A 20,993-nucleotide genomic window follows, 5' to 3' on the forward strand; every position below is an offset into this window, starting at 1 on the left:
CACGGCTACATTTTTTTGTTTGGGTTTTTTATCACAGATGAATTTGTTTTAGAATTGTTTTGTTCATATTTGACCCAATGTCCTCGAAATATTATCTTAAATGTAACTCTTCGTTATGTATAATATAAACACCTAATAACCTCTAACAGCATAATATGCCACTAAAAGTTATTCACTATCTTAACTTACTTACTTTTAGCTTTATTAAGCGACAAATTTCTTTTTCTGGAAATATATTGTAAACTTTGTTGTACCATTTCATATAAATACTTTAAAAACTGTTTTTTTTTTTAAACATTCAGTGCTGCATAGTATTTTTTACAACGTTAATAATATTTTAAGTTAACCCATAAAGAAACACGTATTTTTTTCGTATATTATAATATTACATTTCCAAATGCCGTATAAAACTGAAATTTATTTAAATAACTACGTGCATCGTGCACTCTTAAATATAAAATGATAGTTAAAAGCATATCATATAAATTATAGGAAGTTTTTTTTTACTCAAAACCAAATTTCCGTTAATCCAATTAAAACAATTCGCCGATTGGTGCATTCTGCAGCCACAAATCGTGTATGAAGTTATAGAGGTTATCACTCACGGCCACCTGAGGAGAAGTAAATACTTAATGTACTAAAACAGGCAAAATACAAACACAAATGATACAGATCTCGGTAAATATACAAATATACAAAATGTGACCCGATATATTGTCAATGTATAATTTTATATATTGGTCTTCAACACTGCAAAGACTGCCATATGCATTATTATATTTCCAAAGGCTGGTAGGTCTTTTGAACCTAACTATGCCGGCTAATAAATGTGTTTGCGATGAAAAATTAATGCAATCTTTCTTGTTTGAATAATGCTAAATAATATCTTTCCTAAACAAAATGTTAGCGACCGCATACAATGTGCTATTTTCAAGACCATCACGATAGCGATTTACTTTCCCAAAATTTTACAAAATTACTTTACAATTTTCTGCTCGCCACTATTCAAGACAAGGGGCAAACGGAGCAGACATTCTGACTTCTGCAACATAAGGGGATTCAACTCCAACTTGAACGCCGTTCACTTCCAACTTGAGACGGCGAAGTCGGCCTTGCTCTTTCTCACCGAGATACCCAGATAAACTGTGACTGATATCAATTTTTTCCTCCTCAGGGTACAAATTGGAACATTCCTTTGTACCACGAGCTGGAGTGTGCGTTTACATCAGAGATGATATCGGCTCTCGACGCCTCGGCAGCCTTGAAGGTCAGGATTTATCGATTATCTGACTGCGTATAGACTGCGATGAACATCCGCGAATCTAGCTAAGGCTGTCACCACCAACAATCCCGCAGTGTGATACCACGATGCCGGAGGGTAAATACCGACAAAGCGCAGTTCGTAAAGCACTTCTTTCCTTGAATATTCAAAGTCGAGTGGACCCGATGGCATTCCTCTAATCATGCTACGGACAGGTGGTCCCGAGTTGGCAACGCGGTCTTAACGTGTTGCTTCCGGCAATCCTACACATTAGGCGTCGTCCCAAACTTTTGGAAAACTGCTTTGGTGCATCCGATTCCTAAGAAAGTCAACCGCTAAGACCTGTCCAATTATAGGTCTATAGCCATCACCTCCTCGTTCTCCGAGGTAATGGAGATTACAAACTACCAGCTCCTACGGTACCTAGAGGAACACCAGCTGATTAGCGACCGCCAGTACGGTTTCCGTAGCGGTCGCTCAGCCGGTGATCTTCTAGTTTACCACACACATATATGAGTGCAAGGGGGAGGCATTAGGAGTCAGTTTGGCCATAGCGAAAGCCTTCGAACGCGTGTGGCACAAAGCGCTTTTTTCGAAGCTTCCTTCCTATGGGCTACCGGGAAATTATGCAATTGGATCACCAGCTTTTTGGCATATCGGAGCATCAAGGTCGTTGTCGACGGTGCATGCTCTTACTAAAAATTCGTTAATTCCGGGATTTCACAAGGCTGTGTACTATCACCCACTCTGTTTCTTCTGCATATCAATGACTAGAAATCAATAACATTCACTGCTATGCAGACGACAGACCCGTAGACATAATAAACACATATTATGTCTACGTTACTGTCGTGCGGTGCGGCGGTGCTAATATTTCTCGGGAAAACATCGACAAAAACCGGAACACACATTGTCTGAAATCTTGTCATTGTTAAACAAAGTCTCGTACTGGGGCCGGCTAAACCTAGTCCAATTCAACCCCAAAAAGACACAAGTTAGCACGTTGACCGCTAAAAAATCAACATTTGTCAATTGTCCACTATTTGAGAACATTTCCATTGCCGCTTCAGCTATCGGAATACTTAACGACGACCTTCGTGGTCGAGTAGTGTGTACACCGGTTTTCATGGGTACGCCACTCCGAGGTTACGGGTTCGATTCCCGGCCGAGTCGATGTAGAAAAAGTTCATTAGTTTTCTATGTTGTCTTGGGTCTGGGTGTTTGTGGTACCGTCGTTACTTCTGGTTTCCGTAACACAAGTGCTTTAGCTACTTACATTGGGATCAGAGTAATGTATGTGAAGTTGTCCAATATTTATATTTATTTATTTATTTACTTGGTGTTGATGTTTCAAGCCTCGTTCAGTTCCGCGGTCAATTGGAAGGCAAAGCCAAATTGGCATCGAAAAAGCTCGCTGTGCTCAGCAAAGCAAGACGGTACTTCACGTCGGCCCATCGCCTAAAACTATACAAGGCGCAAATTCGGCCTCACGTGGAATACTGCTCTCACCTCTGGGCGGGTGCTCTCAGTACCAGCTTTGTCCATTTGACCGTATTCAACGCTAACGTAACCTAACCGATCTATTTGATCCTTTGGCTTTACGCAGAGATGTTGGATCACTCTGCATCTTCAACGGCATTTTCACGGGGAATGTAACGAGGAATTGTTTGCCCTTCTCGTCAAAATTCCAAGTTACACCCGAACTACCTAGATGTCTAGGTTTCTACGGCTTTTTTTGTCTCGCACAACCACTCAGCTTTCGCCAACAGTTTTTCCGAACCGATACGTCTTGGGAACTTTAAAAAAAAAGAGCCTACACCTTTCTTTAAGGCCGACAACGCATTTGCAAATTTCCTGGTGTTGCAGATGTCCATGGGCGGTGGTCACTTACCATCAGGTGAGCCTTCTGCTCATTTGCCAACTATAATTTAAAACAAAAAATAAAGAAAATATATTAAAAAAGAAATATAATAGGATGTTATGAGGTCATTTTGAAAATAATAATTTCACACCCACCTTGTATGGAGTAGGATTTAAATTTCTTTTAATATCCTGTCGCAGAGTTCGTAAAGATGTTTGCACTCGCTCTCGTACCTCTACTAAGGGCTTAGGAAAAGTGCATATTTTTCCTGCATTCCAGTACACCTAGAAAAATAAATGAAAAACTAAGTAAGATTCCCTGCCTCTTAAGCATTTTTATTGTATTATATTGTCTCTCTATATCTAGTTATATACTTATAGTAGTAGAAGATATTCATTTCTTGCTTGTCTGATTTGTCTTCCCTCACAGTCATTCCTTCCAAACTTTTTTCCTATAGCTAAATTGAGTCCCAAACACTATTCTTGTAAGAATGATCACGTCCGTAACAGCAACTTATAAGTTATCTTTTATACTAAATTCTGCTCTGTCAGAAAAAAACAGCTTTGTGAATTGATCGAATGTACCTTATATAGATGCTCCACTTTGCTGGGTATGACATAGGCCCGTTTAGATTCTTGGAACGGATGTCGACACAACACTTTCTGACCCACTTCAGGGGCCGGCTCGGTCGAGCGCTGCAGCAAATCTATTAACGCATGTCCGTCGGCCCCGAACAATCTATAAGCCTACAAAAAAATACATATATATAACTAAAACATAATAATTGACATTAAACTAATTATTTTTAAGCTATGAAACTGTTATGGTAGGAATTATTGAATCTTTACTTCAATCTTTGTAAAATATAATATAATTTTAAGTTTATCTTTTTTAAACACATTCATTTTGCATTATACAGCAGTACTATGAATTATTAATGAATAATTTTAATGACCATATTACAGTACTTACAAAGTTTTTTATTAAATTATTCCATTAAGTAATCTGAGAATTATGTATTGTTGTCTAAATGTCGGTTAAGCAACATACAGTTTATGCTATAAGTACGTATTTAACCTTAAGCTATGAGGCAGCGACACTTGATCTTTTATCGAGCCATTTAATAGTATGAATGAAATATTATACCTTGATAATATTGATTACAAATACTTTAATAAAATTAATATTTCATTATTACCTCTTTATGACCAGGAATGGTGACTTTCCCAACGTCTTGACTAAGTTTAATACGAGGCTGACCGTTTATTTCAACTAATTTATATACGCAGCCTAATGCTGGCTGACGCTGGCAGGTAACTGAAAAAAGCAAAAATAATATGTAAAAAATAGTATTCTTCGCTTGGGGTAACTATACATACATCATTATTGTTTTTTTTTTTATTCCTTCTACGATTTACGTATGTTAGTCATATTATACATTAAACTCGGGTTTTAACCAATATTATAATATATAAGTTTCGTCACAGTTGTGCCCGTCCTGTTCACGAGTTGGTGCCCTTGGAGTAATGTATTTACGTCGTTACATTAGAAATAAAGACAATAAGGTTATGTAGATAGACGTATTCGACTATGAAGGACGCACGGAGTTCCGAGTAAACTCGTGAGCGCAAGTGAAGCTGTGTCGAAATGTCGGTCAAAATAAGAAAATTAAAGTGTGCTTATGTATGAAATGGATAAATATTATATGAAAAAATTATACCTATCTAAGTTACATCGTGTATAGTTATGATCGTTATCACAATACACAAGAAACTAAGCATTGTCTCACAAAGAGAAACATACAGCTGATAAGATTAAATTTAATCACGGTTCAAGGTCAAATTAATTCGATTTTGTACGTCTAACGATGACATTTCTTTTTTTATTATATTTAAAATAAATTTACCTAAGTGCGTCCCGATTCCGAAACAGTCGATGGAGTGCCCTTGTTCGTGGAGACTTAGAATCGTCTCCTCGTTGATATCATTCGACGCAACGATTGTTAGTTTAGCGAACCAGGGCAGATCTAACTCTTTCGCCACTTGGTTGAATGTTTCCCTAGCGAGCACGGACAAGTACGCCAGGTCGCCGCTATCGATCCGAATGCCGACCGCTCTGTACCCACACGTATTCAGAGCTATGGCTACGGCGCAGAAATTCAAAAGACCACTCCTGTTGGGAAATTTGACTTTATAAAAAACTTTAATGTACCTAAAATTAATTTTCTGAAAACGGAGTTTATGCATGCTTTGTTAATCAAACTAAAATAAAAATAAATCCATATTAGTCATCCCAGTTTAAATTAAATGAAACTAAACGATTACTATCGTGTCGTTTATACTTCACCCCTGTAAAAAAAAACATTCTGATAACTTTCCAGTGCACTAGAATACAATCGTAATGAGTGAAATCAAGGGGTCTTAATGAACAGCTAATGTCATTTTGGTTTTGCGCTGTTATTATGTGTATTAATGGTTCCGTTGTTTACGGACTTATCTCGATCGACTATACGTCTACTACTATACATTCATTTAGAGAAGATCAAGATCGTAAGCGTATAAGTAAATAAAACGTGTGTCACCTTGGTGTCGTTGAAGTTATCGAATTGTTATATCGAGTGAAGTTGTAAACAGTTACAATTAAAGTAATGATAATATAGATACATGTCAAGGGAATTGTTTTATATTTATGTACTTCGACACACATTAAAACCATTCGAGATAATACACTACGTCAAGGTTATGAGAACTGTAAATAATAGCTAATTAATCTAAAAATATGATTAATGTTGATATAATATATTATTTCTTGTTCCTTGTTTCCATTTTTGTTAGAATTACTTATTAAAATAATTAAATCTGTCTAATTTTATTCACCAACTATTATACTACCGAAATATGGTGTGTAATGATTTTCATGCAAATGTGTTAAAAGTACTGTGAATGTGTGCAATCCCTATACAATGCAACTGTGCCCAATGACTAAAATTGTCCCTATTCTTGCAAGTTCAGGACAATACGTCACACTGAAGCAAAATGTAGGTCCTGGGGACGTGTGTCTGGTATGTACAGCCGTCCACTGCGGACAAGCGTGTGTGGCTACTGAGTGTGACCCGCAGTCTGACCCGATGAGCATGTATGAGTGGAACGGACGGTCGACCGCCGGTTAGTAGTAACAAATATCCACAATTACAAATGAACCAAGGACGAGCGATGAGTTACAGTTATCGGACACCAAATGTCAATAGAGCGCTCTGGCCTGTTTACCTCAGTGTGCGTTCGAACGTGCTATATCCACGCGCGCTACGGATAGCCGAGAGGCTTCGAATACTACGACCATTGGATCCACAGTTGCTATTGTAGCCAGAATGCCCATTCGTACGCTGCCCGTGTCGGGACGCTAAGCCTTGTATATTATACCTCTTCACATCGTACGTGTCCACGAGAGCCAAGAACCCGGCCGGGAAGGCTTGGGCGTACGACACTAGGGCGGCCAGTTCGCCGTCGCTGGCTTCCTCGGGAGACACGTCTAGGATCTCAGAGACGCGCTTCCGACACTCGAGCACCATCTTTAGGAAATCGCACTGAGTCTCTGTGTCTGCGTGTCTGAGCGTGCCCGAGTGTATGTCGCCCAGCGTACTGAATGACGTCACGAACGAGTGCGCGTGCGTCCCTTTGACGGGTATGTTGAACATCTTCCCGGCCAGCACGTTACTCGTACCGTCAAAACCACCTGAAAATATATGATTACCTGTTAAGCAAAATATGACTAGTACAAATTCCAAGTTCCAAAAGCTAAACATAATCTCTATTTTAAGCTGTAGATAATGAACTATGATCTATGGGATCAACGACAAACCCTGACCAAAGCACTTCCAATCGAAATCCTATTAGATAACATGGGGATTATTTGAACAAAGTAAGTTCATCAGTCGTTTTGGAGATTACTCACTTTGTGAACCAATCAAACCTAACGATTATACGTAGGCGCTTGACGTGAAAAAAATACAATATAAAGTACAATTCTGTTAAATTATTTTTAAACGATTACAACGATTTAAGTAGAATAAAATATTTGTAACATAAATATGATCATTGCTTTCTATTTTCACTATAATTTAAAACATTTAAATTCCGTGCCGCCATTATGAAAAGCACACAATTTCAAAGTTACAGTCTATAATTTGTAGAGGCTGTTTTGAAATTAATTACTGATGAGTAATGGGTAAAGTATTCAATGTCAAGGTGCTTGCATGATAGTAACAAATTAAAGAAACTTATTCGTTATTCGGGGCATCTTATGAGTCAATGGCGTCGGGCGTGTTAGGTACAAGTTTGAAAGGCCGTGCCTGGCACCGAGCGGTTTGGTTTCACAGCAACATAAGCTGCAGGATTACGCTAATATAATCAATAACTGAAACATTCCGCCGTAACGTTAAACCACCGTTTGGCAATGACCTATCGAGACTGTCGGTATCTTGTAATTATTTCAATTTTATTTTTTATAATAAATCGAAACCAAAAATTTAGTTAATATTACGATGGCAAATAGATTTTCTGTGTGTAACTAATAATATCACCATACTAAGTTAGATGTGAAGTTACACCGATGAACTTCACATCTAACTTAGTATTATCTTACGAGCACTTTTAAATCTTAATATTACAGAATAATTTTTAAGCACAATGTTTTAATTTTGCGTTAACGAGAAAGAAAAGGTCTTACCGACGTAGGCATATTTAGAAGCTGAAAGACCACCATCTGGCCCTTGCGCTCTTCGTAAACCAAACTCAAGCAACGAGACATGTTTGCCAGCGACCATACGATACCGAGCTGCGTTTGTCGCCATGAGACTGGAACAGATGTTAACATGGAAATTAAACTATAGCTATATCTATGAATATAGTATTATTATTATAATTTAATAATTTATTAACTATTTTTACCTAAATATTCTTATGAAATACTTATAATTATAGCAAAGGAAATATTATATTACATAAATTACAAACTATACCATAACTGCTCGTACGTATGTAACTAATAATGTCGGATCAAATTTTTAGACCAAGCGTTAAATTAGATTCAAAGAAACACAAAACCTTATTTTATGTTACTGACAAATTTGTAAAATTATAAAATAATGTGACTTATTTTTTATAAGAGTACGATATTGTGGACTGCGTTAGTTGGTTATTGATCATCTCTAATAGTAATAAAAAATCTGATATGCATAATACAATAGGTTGAGTTCCTCTGTTTATTACCTCATGTACCTATGGTAACTACTATTTTTGAGAAAATCAACTAATTTTATTTTTAAAAAAGGTCGGTTTATATGATGTAGGTAAGTTTAGAGGAAAAGTAAAGCTCGTAATTATGTGACCGTTAGTTTTTAATAACAGCGCAATCTTTAAGCTAAATTAAAAACAAAAAATACTGCATTTAATAGTATCGTTCGATCTTAGTCAACAATTAATTTTTAATATTTATGTGTGAATGCTCGAAATTTGCACGACTAAGCCATTACTTACTTACATTAATACTTTCGTTTGGTTTCCGAACATTATACATGATACAATACGATTTTCTTCACATAGACATTGAATTTAAGACTAGAGATCAGGACCGGATCTACCATATGGCTTTTTGGGCTTCAGCCCAGGCCCTGTGAATTCAAGGGAGCCCCAGCTAAGTCAAATCAAAGTAAAAAATAAACGATAATGCGAAAGAATCCATAACTTTATTAAATTAAACAGATAGTATCAGTTTGCAGTCCTGCAATTAATCAAACCAATTCAATTAATTTAATTCAAGACTACGTTCGGATATGTCTTAGGTGGGCCCCTAAGTAGAGTTAGCCCAAGGCTTTGACTGAATGCTTAATATTTGTTTGTGTGTGTGTGTGTTTGTGTTCGTTAATAATATAATAGTAATTTAAAGTTTTGAGTTTGAATAGTAATTAATCTCGTTACGGTATCATCCAAATTACGGAAAACTATACAGGGTTATTGGTAATTCGACGTATTCCCGAATGCGAATTTCCACCAGCGTCCTTTGTAGTCATTATATTTCGGTTGCTTTGAAATAAGTTCCTCGTTGTTGTACATTTTGGAGAGGTTATGTTTTTAAAGTAATCTGCAGTATTAGTTTCATAACGTTATTTTTTGTTTTTAAGGCATTTTTGTGGAAAAAAATCTAAAAGATATTGAAATAATATCGTTTTCAGAAGAAAAAAATAGATTTTAATCGATACATTTTTTAAATCAATTTATGAAGTTGCACAGTTGACTTTTTTTGGAAAAATCTAAAAAAACGTGATAACTCAAAAATGTTTCACTTGGATCATGCATATAGGGGTTAAAATTTTTGCAAATAGTCACCCCTATCAATCACCTCCTAACGGGAATACGTCGAATTACCAATAACCAATAAAAAAAAGAATTACAATAATAATATAGGTATGGCTGTCCGGAAAAACATTTATAAATCATGTAATGATGTAGTTCTCCCCGTAACAATGCAGGCTAATGAGTTCAAATTGCTATGTTTAAATTATTTATTTTATAATATTAAAGTAATCTGCACTGTATTAAAATAATTTGGCCCATCCGGGTACGACGAATTACTCATCGCTTATTCTACCTCATAACAAGACTGTTTCGTATAGTCGTATTCGTTCGTATTATTCGATTTCTAGGCCCCCAGGTGGCGCACTGGCGATGCAAGGAAACGAGTCATGAATAGTATTCAGTTTCCACCACCTACTACAATGTTCCAATTCGCATACCTTTTAAAAAATACTCATTATAATACAAAAATAACGCAGTCAATTTTCAAATTCAGAATATGTAAAACCTATATTCTATTCAAATTGACGCGATGTCTATGATATTCACTATGGATTTGCGAAAAATTGGCGTTTAAATTGAACGTCTACGAAACTGTCATCGGAAATTTGGAATTAAAATTAAATAACTGTATTGAGTGTATAAATTAAAAATCAATTAAGTGTAATAGTGTTGTATTATAAATAAAGATATTTTAAATTAACGTAATATTAATATTTACATAAAAGTGAAAATTAGACACAAAAAATTAAAGAAAGAAACAAATAAAAGAAAAGAAAAACATTTCGAACGAATAACAAACACCTAGGTGATAACTACACGAGTCAAAATAATCATTAACTACGTACATATGCATATATATACCGACATTCTGATAGTGCCCCGTAGGGTACTATGCAATTTTGCACAAACGTTGTACAGCTCGCAATAAATAAAATAATAAATAATGATAGCATTTATAATATTAGTTGGAATTTAGTTACACAATAGAGTACCAAATCTCTATTAATAGACACGAATCAATGTACCAATAATTATAGTAGTAATTGTAATATATAGCATAGCGTATGTATATTAATATATACGCTTACTATTAGAATTACTGTTATACATGAGCGACTAGTAAAATGAATTCATAAACGAGCTATGTCATACAACGTGATCTTGTCACTAACATTTTCCTATAATTAAATCGGCTAGTCGAGCTTGACTGATAAATGTAGATAGCGCTAAGCGAAACAAACAGAGCTTAACTGTACTTATATGTTAGTAAACAATATGCTGTAATTTAATAAAATAATAATTAATTAATTAGCGTAATTAGTTGCACAGTTGACTTTTTTTGGAAAAATCTAAAAAAACGTGATAACTCAAAAATGTTTCACTTGGATCATGCATATAGGGGTTAAAATTTTTGCAAATAGTCACCCCTATCAATCACCTCCTAACGGGAATACGTCGAATTACCAATAACCAATAAAAAAAAGAATTACAATAATAATATAGGTATGGCTGTCCGGAAAAACATTTATAAATCATGTAATGATGTAGTTCTCCCCGTAACAATGCAGGCTAATGAGTTCAAATTGCTATGTTTAAATTATTTATTTTATAATATTAAAGTAATCTGCACTGTATTAAAATAATTTGGCCCATCCGGGTACGACGAATTACTCATCGCTTATTCTACCTCATAACAAGACTGTTTCGTATAGTCGTATTCGTTCGTATTATTCGATTTCTAGGCCCCCAGGTGGCGCACTGGCGATGCAAGGAAACGAGTCATGAATAGTATTCAGTTTCCACCACCTACTACAATGTTCCAATTCGCATACCTTTTAAAAAATACTCATTATAATACAAAAATAACGCAGTCAATTTTCAAATTCAGAATATGTAAAACCTATATTCTATTCAAATTGACGCGATGTCTATGATATTCACTATGGATTTGCGAAAAATTGGCGTTTAAATTGAACGTCTACGAAACTGTCATCGGAAATTTGGAATTAAAATTAAATAACTGTATTGAGTGTATAAATTAAAAATCAATTAAGTGTAATAGTGTTGTATTATAAATAAAGATATTTTAAATTAACGTAATATTAATATTTACATAAAAGTGAAAATTAGACACAAAAAATTAAAGAAAGAAACAAATAAAAGAAAAGAAAAACATTTCGAACGAATAACAAACACCTAGGTGATAACTACACGAGTCAAAATAATCATTAACTACGTACATATGCATATATATACCGACATTCTGATAGTGCCCCGTAGGGTACTATGCAATTTTGCACAAACGTTGTACAGCTCGCAATAAATAAAATAATAAATAATGATAGCATTTATAATATTAGTTGGAATTTAGTTACACAATAGAGTACCAAATCTCTATTAATAGACACGAATCAATGTACCAATAATTATAGTAGTAATTGTAATATATAGCATAGCGTATGTATATTAATATATACGCTTACTATTAGAATTACTGTTATACATGAGCGACTAGTAAAATGAATTCATAAACGAGCTATGTCATACAACGTGATCTTGTCACTAACATTTTCCTATAATTAAATCGGCTAGTCGAGCTTGACTGATAAATGTAGATAGCGCTAAGCGAAACAAACAGAGCTTAACTGTACTTATATGTTAGTAAACAATATGCTGTAATTTAATAAAATAATAATTAATTAATTAGCGCTCAAACAAAACAAACTACGCAGAGGCCGACGCTATTATTCTATTTATGAGATGCGTCTGTGTATGTAGCTTTAAAATTTTTATTGAACAATCCAAATGTGCTATTTTTTGCATTTTGCACCTTTTTATTATTATTACTTTTAATATTAATATAAGTCCGAAAACCGACTGTACTATAAGCTTGAGCAGTGCAACCTTTGTACCTTACATCTGCCCCCTCACTAGCGAACTTATTTATTGACTTATAGAATTTTGAACTTTTATGCAGAATTTTATTTGTTTTTTTTTTTTAATGTATGTATGCAACTTATTTTTCGGGTTCCGTACCCAACTGGTCTAACTATTATTATTACTAAGCTTTTACGCTTTCTGCCTACATACGGCATAGCCTACATTACATCTAAATTAGCAATATATTTAGTATTGTCAGTTCCATAGCTATGTTTACTATAGTGACAAATAATAATAACAATTTGTTATTGTTATTATATTTAATAATATATTTAATTTTATTAGTAGCTGAGTTTATTATAGAAATAACAACTTTAAAGATAAAGATACCTTGGAAATGAAACGTTTGCAGGCCGTTTCGAAAAATAAACAAATATTACTGTAAACAAAAAAAAATCATAAAACACCTCATTTCTGATTAAATATGTTTCTTCACGAACCGGTGGTAGATTTTTGACAACCAATAGCAATGCTATGTTAAATAAAGATTTTGAATTTGGCTTGGTTATAAAGTCATTTTTACGCATACGAATCATAAGTGTGAGTTAAAAATAAAAAAGCACACTTTTCTTACTAACATGATAAATATGATGCTAACTTTGTCGGGGGGTGCCAAAGAATCGGATTTAAATATAATCGAATTAAATATCAAGAAGCATACTTTATTTGTTATAATAAATTTTAATCTAAATATCGTGAAGAAAGATTATTTTTTCATTTCATTGCATTGTTAAATATAAATTTATCAAGTTTATTTATCATCCAACAAAGAGATTTATAAAAATATTGCACATACGTAACTAAGAATGTATGTGAAATGTATATTACGTAAGACTACATTCACACAGCAGACCGTTTTCAGGTTCTTTTTATCGCATTCTTGTTTTACCGCCGATCGCGTATGTTATACAGATATTCAGATCCAGTAAAGAATACTAATCTGACAAAATATACAACGTTCTATTTTACAGGACCATCGGCCAGGTCGAAATACCTCCGGAACGACGAGAATATATGCACCTTCAGTGTGAATGTGCACTCGGGATTGCCTCCTATCCGTCCGTACTAAATGTCAGAAGTGGCTAAATTTATCTCTTTTACCTGTGAAGTTTCAATAGGTCGACGTCTTATGTCACCATTGAGGTTTATTTTTATTTAATCAACACCGCGAACTTTATTACAATTAATTAACGAATGTTTATTCATACAATTAATTAGTGAGCATTTTACTTTTTTGACGATAACGTTAAAAAAAACTTAAACATATAAGATATCGTAGGTAATTATATGAAATGTAGCATTAATCATTTAATTTTTTCAGAGGGCGATAGTTTACGTTTAAAAAAAATATCCAAATTTCAAGTTGATCTTTCACGCAATATTATTATTTTCAACAATAAAACATTAATGTTTAATTTTAATAGGTTAATAAATTGAAAAAGGTATAGCTTTAAAGCTCTTTTCATCATTTAGTCAACCATGCGAAAATAGCAAAATAGCACGGGTACTAAATTATATAGTATCGTAACAAATGTGAAATGCATACGGTTTTTTTAAGGCTTTATGTCTTACATTGAAGGTACAGGGAGCGTCTATAGCATATTCCAATGAAAGTAGGAAAAAAGATAAACAAACATTAAATTCACGTATTTCATGCTATTTCCTAATAAGTCAGCTGCTACATGTTGTGCACTACTGAGAGTTTATGATTAATGTATCTTTATTTATAATATAACACCAATGGACTTAACTACTTATTTCCACTTTAATTTTACTTCCAAAATTCCGATAACAGTTTCGTCGACGTTGCAAAACACAATTTTATTGCAAATCGTAGTGAATATCATAGATTAATCAAGCTCTCGACGGATGGATATCGCGTCAATTTGCTGTCAAATGTAATTTATTTGGTCTTATCTTTTTTCCTGTTATGGTTGGAATAGAGTATTCTATACTATGATTAATTTTACACATATTTTGCTAGACAATATGTTAGGAGTTCGTGGTAGCAAATCACAAAATCATACGAAATTGAAAACTTAGCGATTCAAGACACAGTATTACTAATCGTCGAGTTACCCAGCAATCTTATTTAGCTTGGCAAATTTATTACTCTAAAATCACAACCTAAAATTGAATAATCCCTCGTGTCGCGAATATTTTATCTTATTTTACTGTACTATTCAATTTTCAATTTGTTACATTAGAGTATTAACTAACACAATGTCAAGGAAGCCTTCGGGTTATTTTGGGAGAATGTCTTTTTCAAATATTTTTACATAATCGTTACGCGGAAATAGCCATCTTTAATATTTCCCCTTGTGTCTAATAAATCAGTGCGGGGCGTTGTTTTCAACTTGTTGCACATTTTTCCGCAACGGTCAACGGCTTAATTATATCGATCTCTTAAAGGTATTTTTAGTAAGTTTAAAAAGAGCCCAGAAAGAAGCGCGGCTAAAACTTACTAAAAACATAGAAATAAAATTAGCATTTAAGTACCTTCCTAACTAATTTAGGATTTAACAAGATCGCAACACAATGATGTTACACAATTATATATTAAATGTAATTACTCTATTATCTACCGTTAAAATCAAATTAGGATAAAACAGTACGTACACAAATACGTAACTCTAACGCGCTTCTATAAAGTAGCTTACCTTGCGAAGTTAACTAGTGTCAATAACGTTGTCTCCAGTAATTGCGCAATTATGAGAGGTCCTTCTACTCTCAAAAGAGGAACTCTGAAATGAAAGAAGTTATTAAAAACAAACGGCAAATTTTAAGAAGCATTTTTTTATCAATGTCTAGATAGCATACTATTTTTTTTTCAGGTAGTGTATGTGAAGTATAATAATTATATATGTACGTTTTTTTAATTAATTGGCATTAGCATTAGCAGCCTGTAAATTTTTTACTACTGGGCTAAATGCCTCCTCTCCCTTGAGGAGAAAGTTTGGAACATATTCCAGCACGCTGCTCCAATGCGGGTTGGTGGAATACACATGTGGCAGAATTTCGTTAAAATTAGGCGCATGCAGGTTTCCTCATGATGTTTTCCTTCACCGCCAAGCACGAGATGAATTTTAAACACAAATTAAGCACATGAAAATTCAGTGGTGTCTGCCTAGGTTTGAACCCGAAATCATCGGTTAAGATGCACGCGTGCTAACCACTGGGTCATCTCGGCTTTCCTAAATTAATTAACTACTATTAAAAATATTTCTAGTGACCAATAGATCAATACTAGGCTTCATAGGTCAATACGAAAAAACTATTTAGTTTAAAAACAAACGAATACTAAAAAAATTAAAAAAATCTTGTAGTACATACTATAGAATGGTAAATATAAGATTATATTCTGATATGACTTTGGTTATTACAAACACTACTTCTTAATTATAAATCACACTATTGAAGTGAGGTTATTTCGTAGTATAGTTTAGACTTTCGTACATGTTTACATAATGAACAACTTATTGGAACTAGAGTTGAATACATAGGTACCTATTAAATAGTCAATTAAATAATATTATGTCAATTTATGACGACATATCAATTACAATTGTGCGTAGTTTTCATTATAGATGCTTAATTATAGAGATGTAATTATCTGGCAAGGAATATGTCTATTTTTGTTAGACCTAATTTTATACAATATCTATAAGTTTATTTATTATCGTTTTCGATTTATTTTGTTTGATTTTAATTTAATTCCATAATATTTTTTACTGTGATCTGTTAATTGACACATATAGTCTATATATACATATAATAAAATCGTAACTGATCAAAATCATAAAAGATATTTGAGAAAAAAATGTACTGGGGGTATTTATTAACGCAATAGATCACAAAAATGTGATTTTTAGAATTTTTGTCTATTTATCTGTTCGTTCGTTACCGCTAATCTCGGAAACGACTATACCGATTTGGATGCGGTTTTCACTATTATACTGTAGTTAACCCGGGGTAACATATAGGCTTGTTTGTTTTATTAAAATCGGTTCACAAATAAAAAAATATGTCAATTTAAATAAAAATACATCAAAATATTTCTTGAAAAAATGTCGTTAAGTTGATTTGGATGAAACTTTGATTAACTATAAAGTTTAAAAAAAACTGCTAATTTCGAAGACCAATGTAAGTTAAGCTTTCAGTAATGTACTCGATCATATGAAATAGGGTTTAACTTATACTGGTTTATTCGGTCACGGCCTAGCCAATATGAGCCGCGCCCGCGCCGCTGCCCCCACCCGGTGACGCTGCAGAGGCCATTAGTTCGAAAAAAAGCGGAGCTGCCTGTAGTATTGATTTATTGCAAGCGTGTGCAATGCATGTTACAATAATATTTAAAACGTTCGCGGTTACATTACTATTTTTAAAAACCAATGTACCCCGACGCGATGACGACGCTTCGAAAATAAAAATATTTGAAATTACTTGATACATGTGACGATAATCATTATAATCGGTTTAAAATATTATTTGTTAATTTTTAGAGATTATTTTTTGTGTCGGGTATTTTTTAAATTTTTTTTTATTTTGTCCTTTTTAAAGTAGGTATAAATATTCGGGAGGTATTTATAATGATTAGTTAGTTGAGCTAGTAACTTAGTTAGGTACTAGGTATCATAGGTATAAATATAGTGATAATTGGGCCCATTGAGTAGTTGATCCTATTTAATTAAACACCTTCGAAATCTACACCTTACCCTTACATGTCATATTTGAAGTCATGGTTACCCTACCATGTTTTTTCAATATCATTGAAGTAATACGGTACTAAATTTCGAATGGATAGGACATAGGGAAGGTAGTCAGATCCCCTCATCAACTATTAAAGAGCTGATGATTTTCAAACGGCTGAAGAGATTTTCATGAAACATGGCTAAGAACATTCTGGATAAAATAATCTATGACACCAAAAAAAAACTAAACGAAAATCGCTTCATCTGTTTGAGAGCTGCGACACCGCAGACAGATACACAGATACACAGACAAGTTAAACTTATATACCCTCTCTTTTTGCGTCGAGGTAAAATATAAATCACATGAATATGATTTTTAGAATTTTTGTGTGTTTATCTATTCATTTGTTACCGCTAATCTTGGAATCGGCTTAACCGATTAGGATGCGTTTTTCAATGATTTCTACTGTAGTATTGTTTTATTAATATCGAGATGTTATGGAACCAAGGCTGATGGGGTTAAAACCTTTTTAAAGAGTTCCAGTGGTGTTACATCATCCCTTTGCGTTTGAAAATAAATATACTATAAGCATAAATGGGTACGCCGTAGACGATTTTATGTTTATGCCCCGGTTCCTACTTATTTAAAAAAAAAATCTTTTACTTTTAAACGAGTCCAGTGCACACGGCTAGCTTTATGTGGCTCTGTTGCGTGTTCGCAACTGCAAAAAAATCTATGCTTTAATCTCCGACGGCACTACGTGTAATATTGTGCAATGTACATTATGCAGTTAGACAAATACTTATTGGGAACTACAAAGCCACGACTGACTCAAAGATACACAGATATGTCAATCATAGAATACTCCCATTTGAGGCTTAAAATTACGCGAACGGAGTCGCGGGCACCAGCTAGTTGTTATGATAATCATATTTAGACTAATATTGGTTTTTATGCTAACATTGGTTTCCTAATAATTGCAAGTTATAACCATCTAATATGAATTATATTGTAAAATGTATTTCATCATAATTTAATTTTTCAAAACACAAAATTTAACAATATTTACATTTTTATCATACTATTATAGTTTTTATTTACATAAAAAAGGCTATCTTAGTATTGTATGATATTTCACAAAATAAATCTAAAAGCTGTACATATGAAAACAATTTATTCAACACTCTATTCTACTATTGTACTTTATATGTTATAGTTGTAGTTGTGTTATGTGTTGGTATGTAAGCGAGGCAGTGTAATTAAAAATTAAACAGACACTAGGGATCTAAGTCTCATAAATTAGAAAGGATGCCCATAAGGAAAGATGGTTATTTACTATCATATTCATTCTCTCCTTTTTATTATAAACAAAGAAATATGTAAACATATTTGTTTTCTATGTGCGAGTTAATGACACTATCTATTTTTACTGGTGAAAGTTTATTGTTATATTTATTTATATATTTTTGAATCAACATAAAGATATTTTATAATTACATTCTTCAAAAAACATTTTTAAAATGTTTTTATTAGGTTATTTTTTAATATAAATTCATTTTAATACTAAGTCTTATTGTTCTTATTGTCTTTGATCAATTTTATAAAACCTCTAACTCAACTGGAGGCAAATGCTCAAATTGAAATTTAATATGGTTACATCAGAGGCCAATAATTATCCATTTGAAAGGCCGTATGGTAATGTAATACACAAAAGAGAATCTTAGATTGTTGTGAGGATTTCATGGGATATATATATTTCTTATAAACAATAATGCCACCAAATTTATTAATGGAAGTATGACAAATGAACAGATAATTATACATTACCTTGGAAAAACTACGGACCCTTCTTCAATAGCACTTAACTTAATGTCCTTGCAAGTTAAATCCTTAAGATAGTCATAAAACTCATGTTCTATAGTTGCCGGTAATGTTTGCTTCAAATATTCTATGTCTGAAAATATAACTGGAATTGTAGATAATTTGTATTCAAATAAAATGTAGGAGTTGACTATAACATACCACTGTCCGAGTAATGGAAGTTTTCTAAGAATTTAAGACACTCTTCGAGACCAGCAAAAATTGTAAATTCTCCTTGGAATGGATTCGTACGGAAAAACAAATCAAAAACAGCTGTATCATTAACTTTCCCTGACTTCCAATAGGCATATGCCATTGTTATTTGGTATAAATCTGCAAAGAATAAAACTAATAAATCTTTTCATATCTTTATTCAAACTAAGGTCAAAGTATATTCTAATATGTAAGTCTAATGCTTAAAATCTAGCTATTTTTACTTTTATATATTTTTTACTTTTGAAATTAACAAGAAAGGTACTAAACCTTTCTGGTTAATTTCATACAATACATTTACGTGAAAATAAAATTTATCTCTTTTTGTTTTTAAGATTAGGTTAGGAGATAATATCATCCATCAAAATATCTAATAAAGTGTAATCACGAAATAATCTAACAATAGTCATTTTGAAATTCGCTCCAAAATATTATAGTTTCTACTTACCAGTTAATAAGGGTTGAACAATACCATTTTGTCGAGCCATCTCTCTAATATTATTTTTTCTATCACTAGACATTTCCGATATAATAAAAAAAGTTACGGGAGCGGTAATAGTTAACGTAAACAATGTGTGATAACTGACGGGCGACTAATGAGAGAAATAATTTCATTGTGATCAAAGAACCTCAACTTATCAGCGCGCCAAACATGAAACACTGTTTGACGAAAAACTTATTACCTAAACTTACGCATGCGCATTCAATTTTTTATTGACCATTTAACCTTGAGGTCATATGCTAAGGTTGAATAATAAATACAAATATTATATTTGTATGCAATTGTACACCTTTGCTATAAAAAAATATGCTCTAAAGTAGAAATAATAATATATTAAAATATAAAAACACAATTTTTTTTTGTCCAATATATTGCCTAAAATGCACAAATAATTCATAATATTTATATATTCATGTCACAAAAAATATAATTAAAAATGTATTTTTATATTTGCAAAAACGAAACGCTAACAATAAGGTGCTTGGTTGCGTTCGCGTTTGCAAGTGCGTCCAATATATGGGTATTGGCTATTGGACCATTATTGAACATTGGCCCAATATCGTCGGAACAAACTGTACAACGTTTATTCATTATTGGTAATTGGTATTAGCTCATTATGGTGTAATTCTGTGGAATGGTGCTATGAAAGCTTTTATTAATCATAATAATAATGAACGGATGTTGATTGTTTTAATTATTATCTTATATTATGTGAAGCTTTTGTATGCTTTTTTATAGCAAATAAATTAAATATTTTTGAAATGATTTAGCATATGGCTAAATGTGATTAATGTTGTATTCAAAAATGAACCTTGGCCCTATTAACACCAAGTCACAGAATTTTAATATACATTGTCATATTAACTATCGGTTGGTGATGTGTGTTTCTTATTCTAATTACCATATATCAATATATTTTATAGACAAATAAGAAAAAAAATATATGTGTCGTGGGACAAACGGTTGGAACGAAGTAGCTTTCGCTATATTATATAAAGTATGAAATAACATGTCTGTTTTGAATGAAATTATTGTGTCTAACGGAATAAATTAATATAAATGCCAAGTACCAATAAATAATTTTAAATAATATTACACTAAATCGTATATACAGGGTTAATGGTAATTCGACGTATTCCCGTTAGAAGGTAATAGGGGTGACTATTTGCGATAATTTTATTCCCAATATGCATAGTGCAAAAGTAAACCATTTTTGAGTTATCACGTTTTTAAGATTTTTTCAAAATAAGTCAACAGTGCAATTTAAAAAATATAGATAAAAAAAGTATCAATTCAAATCTATTTTAGTCT

At 32.9% G+C, this 20,993-nt stretch overlaps 1 protein-coding gene across 2 annotated transcripts; it reads right to left on the bottom strand.

The window, feature by feature from the left end:
* Nucleotides 1-394: 394 nt before the first annotated feature.
* On the bottom strand, nt 395-19,848 carry LOC125065529 (nicotinate phosphoribosyltransferase). Of its 2 annotated transcripts, none has more exons than XM_047673213.1 (11): nt 19,629-19,848; nt 19,130-19,300; nt 18,935-19,061; nt 15,076-15,159; nt 7,848-7,975; nt 6,542-6,854; nt 5,029-5,294; nt 4,321-4,439; nt 3,707-3,868; nt 3,278-3,406; nt 395-611 (listed from the first exon to the last, which is right to left on the bottom strand). In XM_047673213.1, exons 1-11 carry the CDS (start codon nt 19,699-19,701, stop codon nt 534-536), a joined length of 1,650 nt encoding a protein of 549 aa, XP_047529169.1. In that variant the 5' UTR covers nt 19,702-19,848; the 3' UTR covers nt 395-533. The 2 variants fall into 2 exon arrangements, with proteins under 2 accessions (XP_047529169.1, XP_047529168.1); XM_047673212.1 differs by having other exon boundaries at nt 6,389-6,854.
* Nucleotides 19,849-20,993: the final 1,145 nt, after the last annotated feature.

Source organism: Vanessa atalanta, chromosome 1 (genome assembly GCF_905147765.1).
Source record: "Vanessa atalanta chromosome 1, ilVanAtal1.2, whole genome shotgun sequence".
In the NCBI taxonomy this organism is placed as follows: domain Eukaryota; kingdom Metazoa; phylum Arthropoda; class Insecta; order Lepidoptera; family Nymphalidae; genus Vanessa; species Vanessa atalanta.

Excerpts from the sequence above, each read along its gene's own strand:
- LOC125065529 (XM_047673212.1), bottom strand. The coding sequence starts at position 19,701 with ATGTCTAGTGATAGAAAAAATAATATTAGAGAGATGGCTCGACAAAAT. Across the intron at positions 19,301-19,628 it reads TGTTCAACCCTTATTAACTG|ATTTATACCAAATAACAATG; the intron begins GTAAGTAGAAAC and ends TATTCTTTGCAG. Across the intron at positions 612-3,277 it reads TAAATCCTACTCCATACAAG|GTGGCCGTGAGTGATAACCT; the intron begins GTGGGTGTGAAA and ends ACTTCTCCTCAG.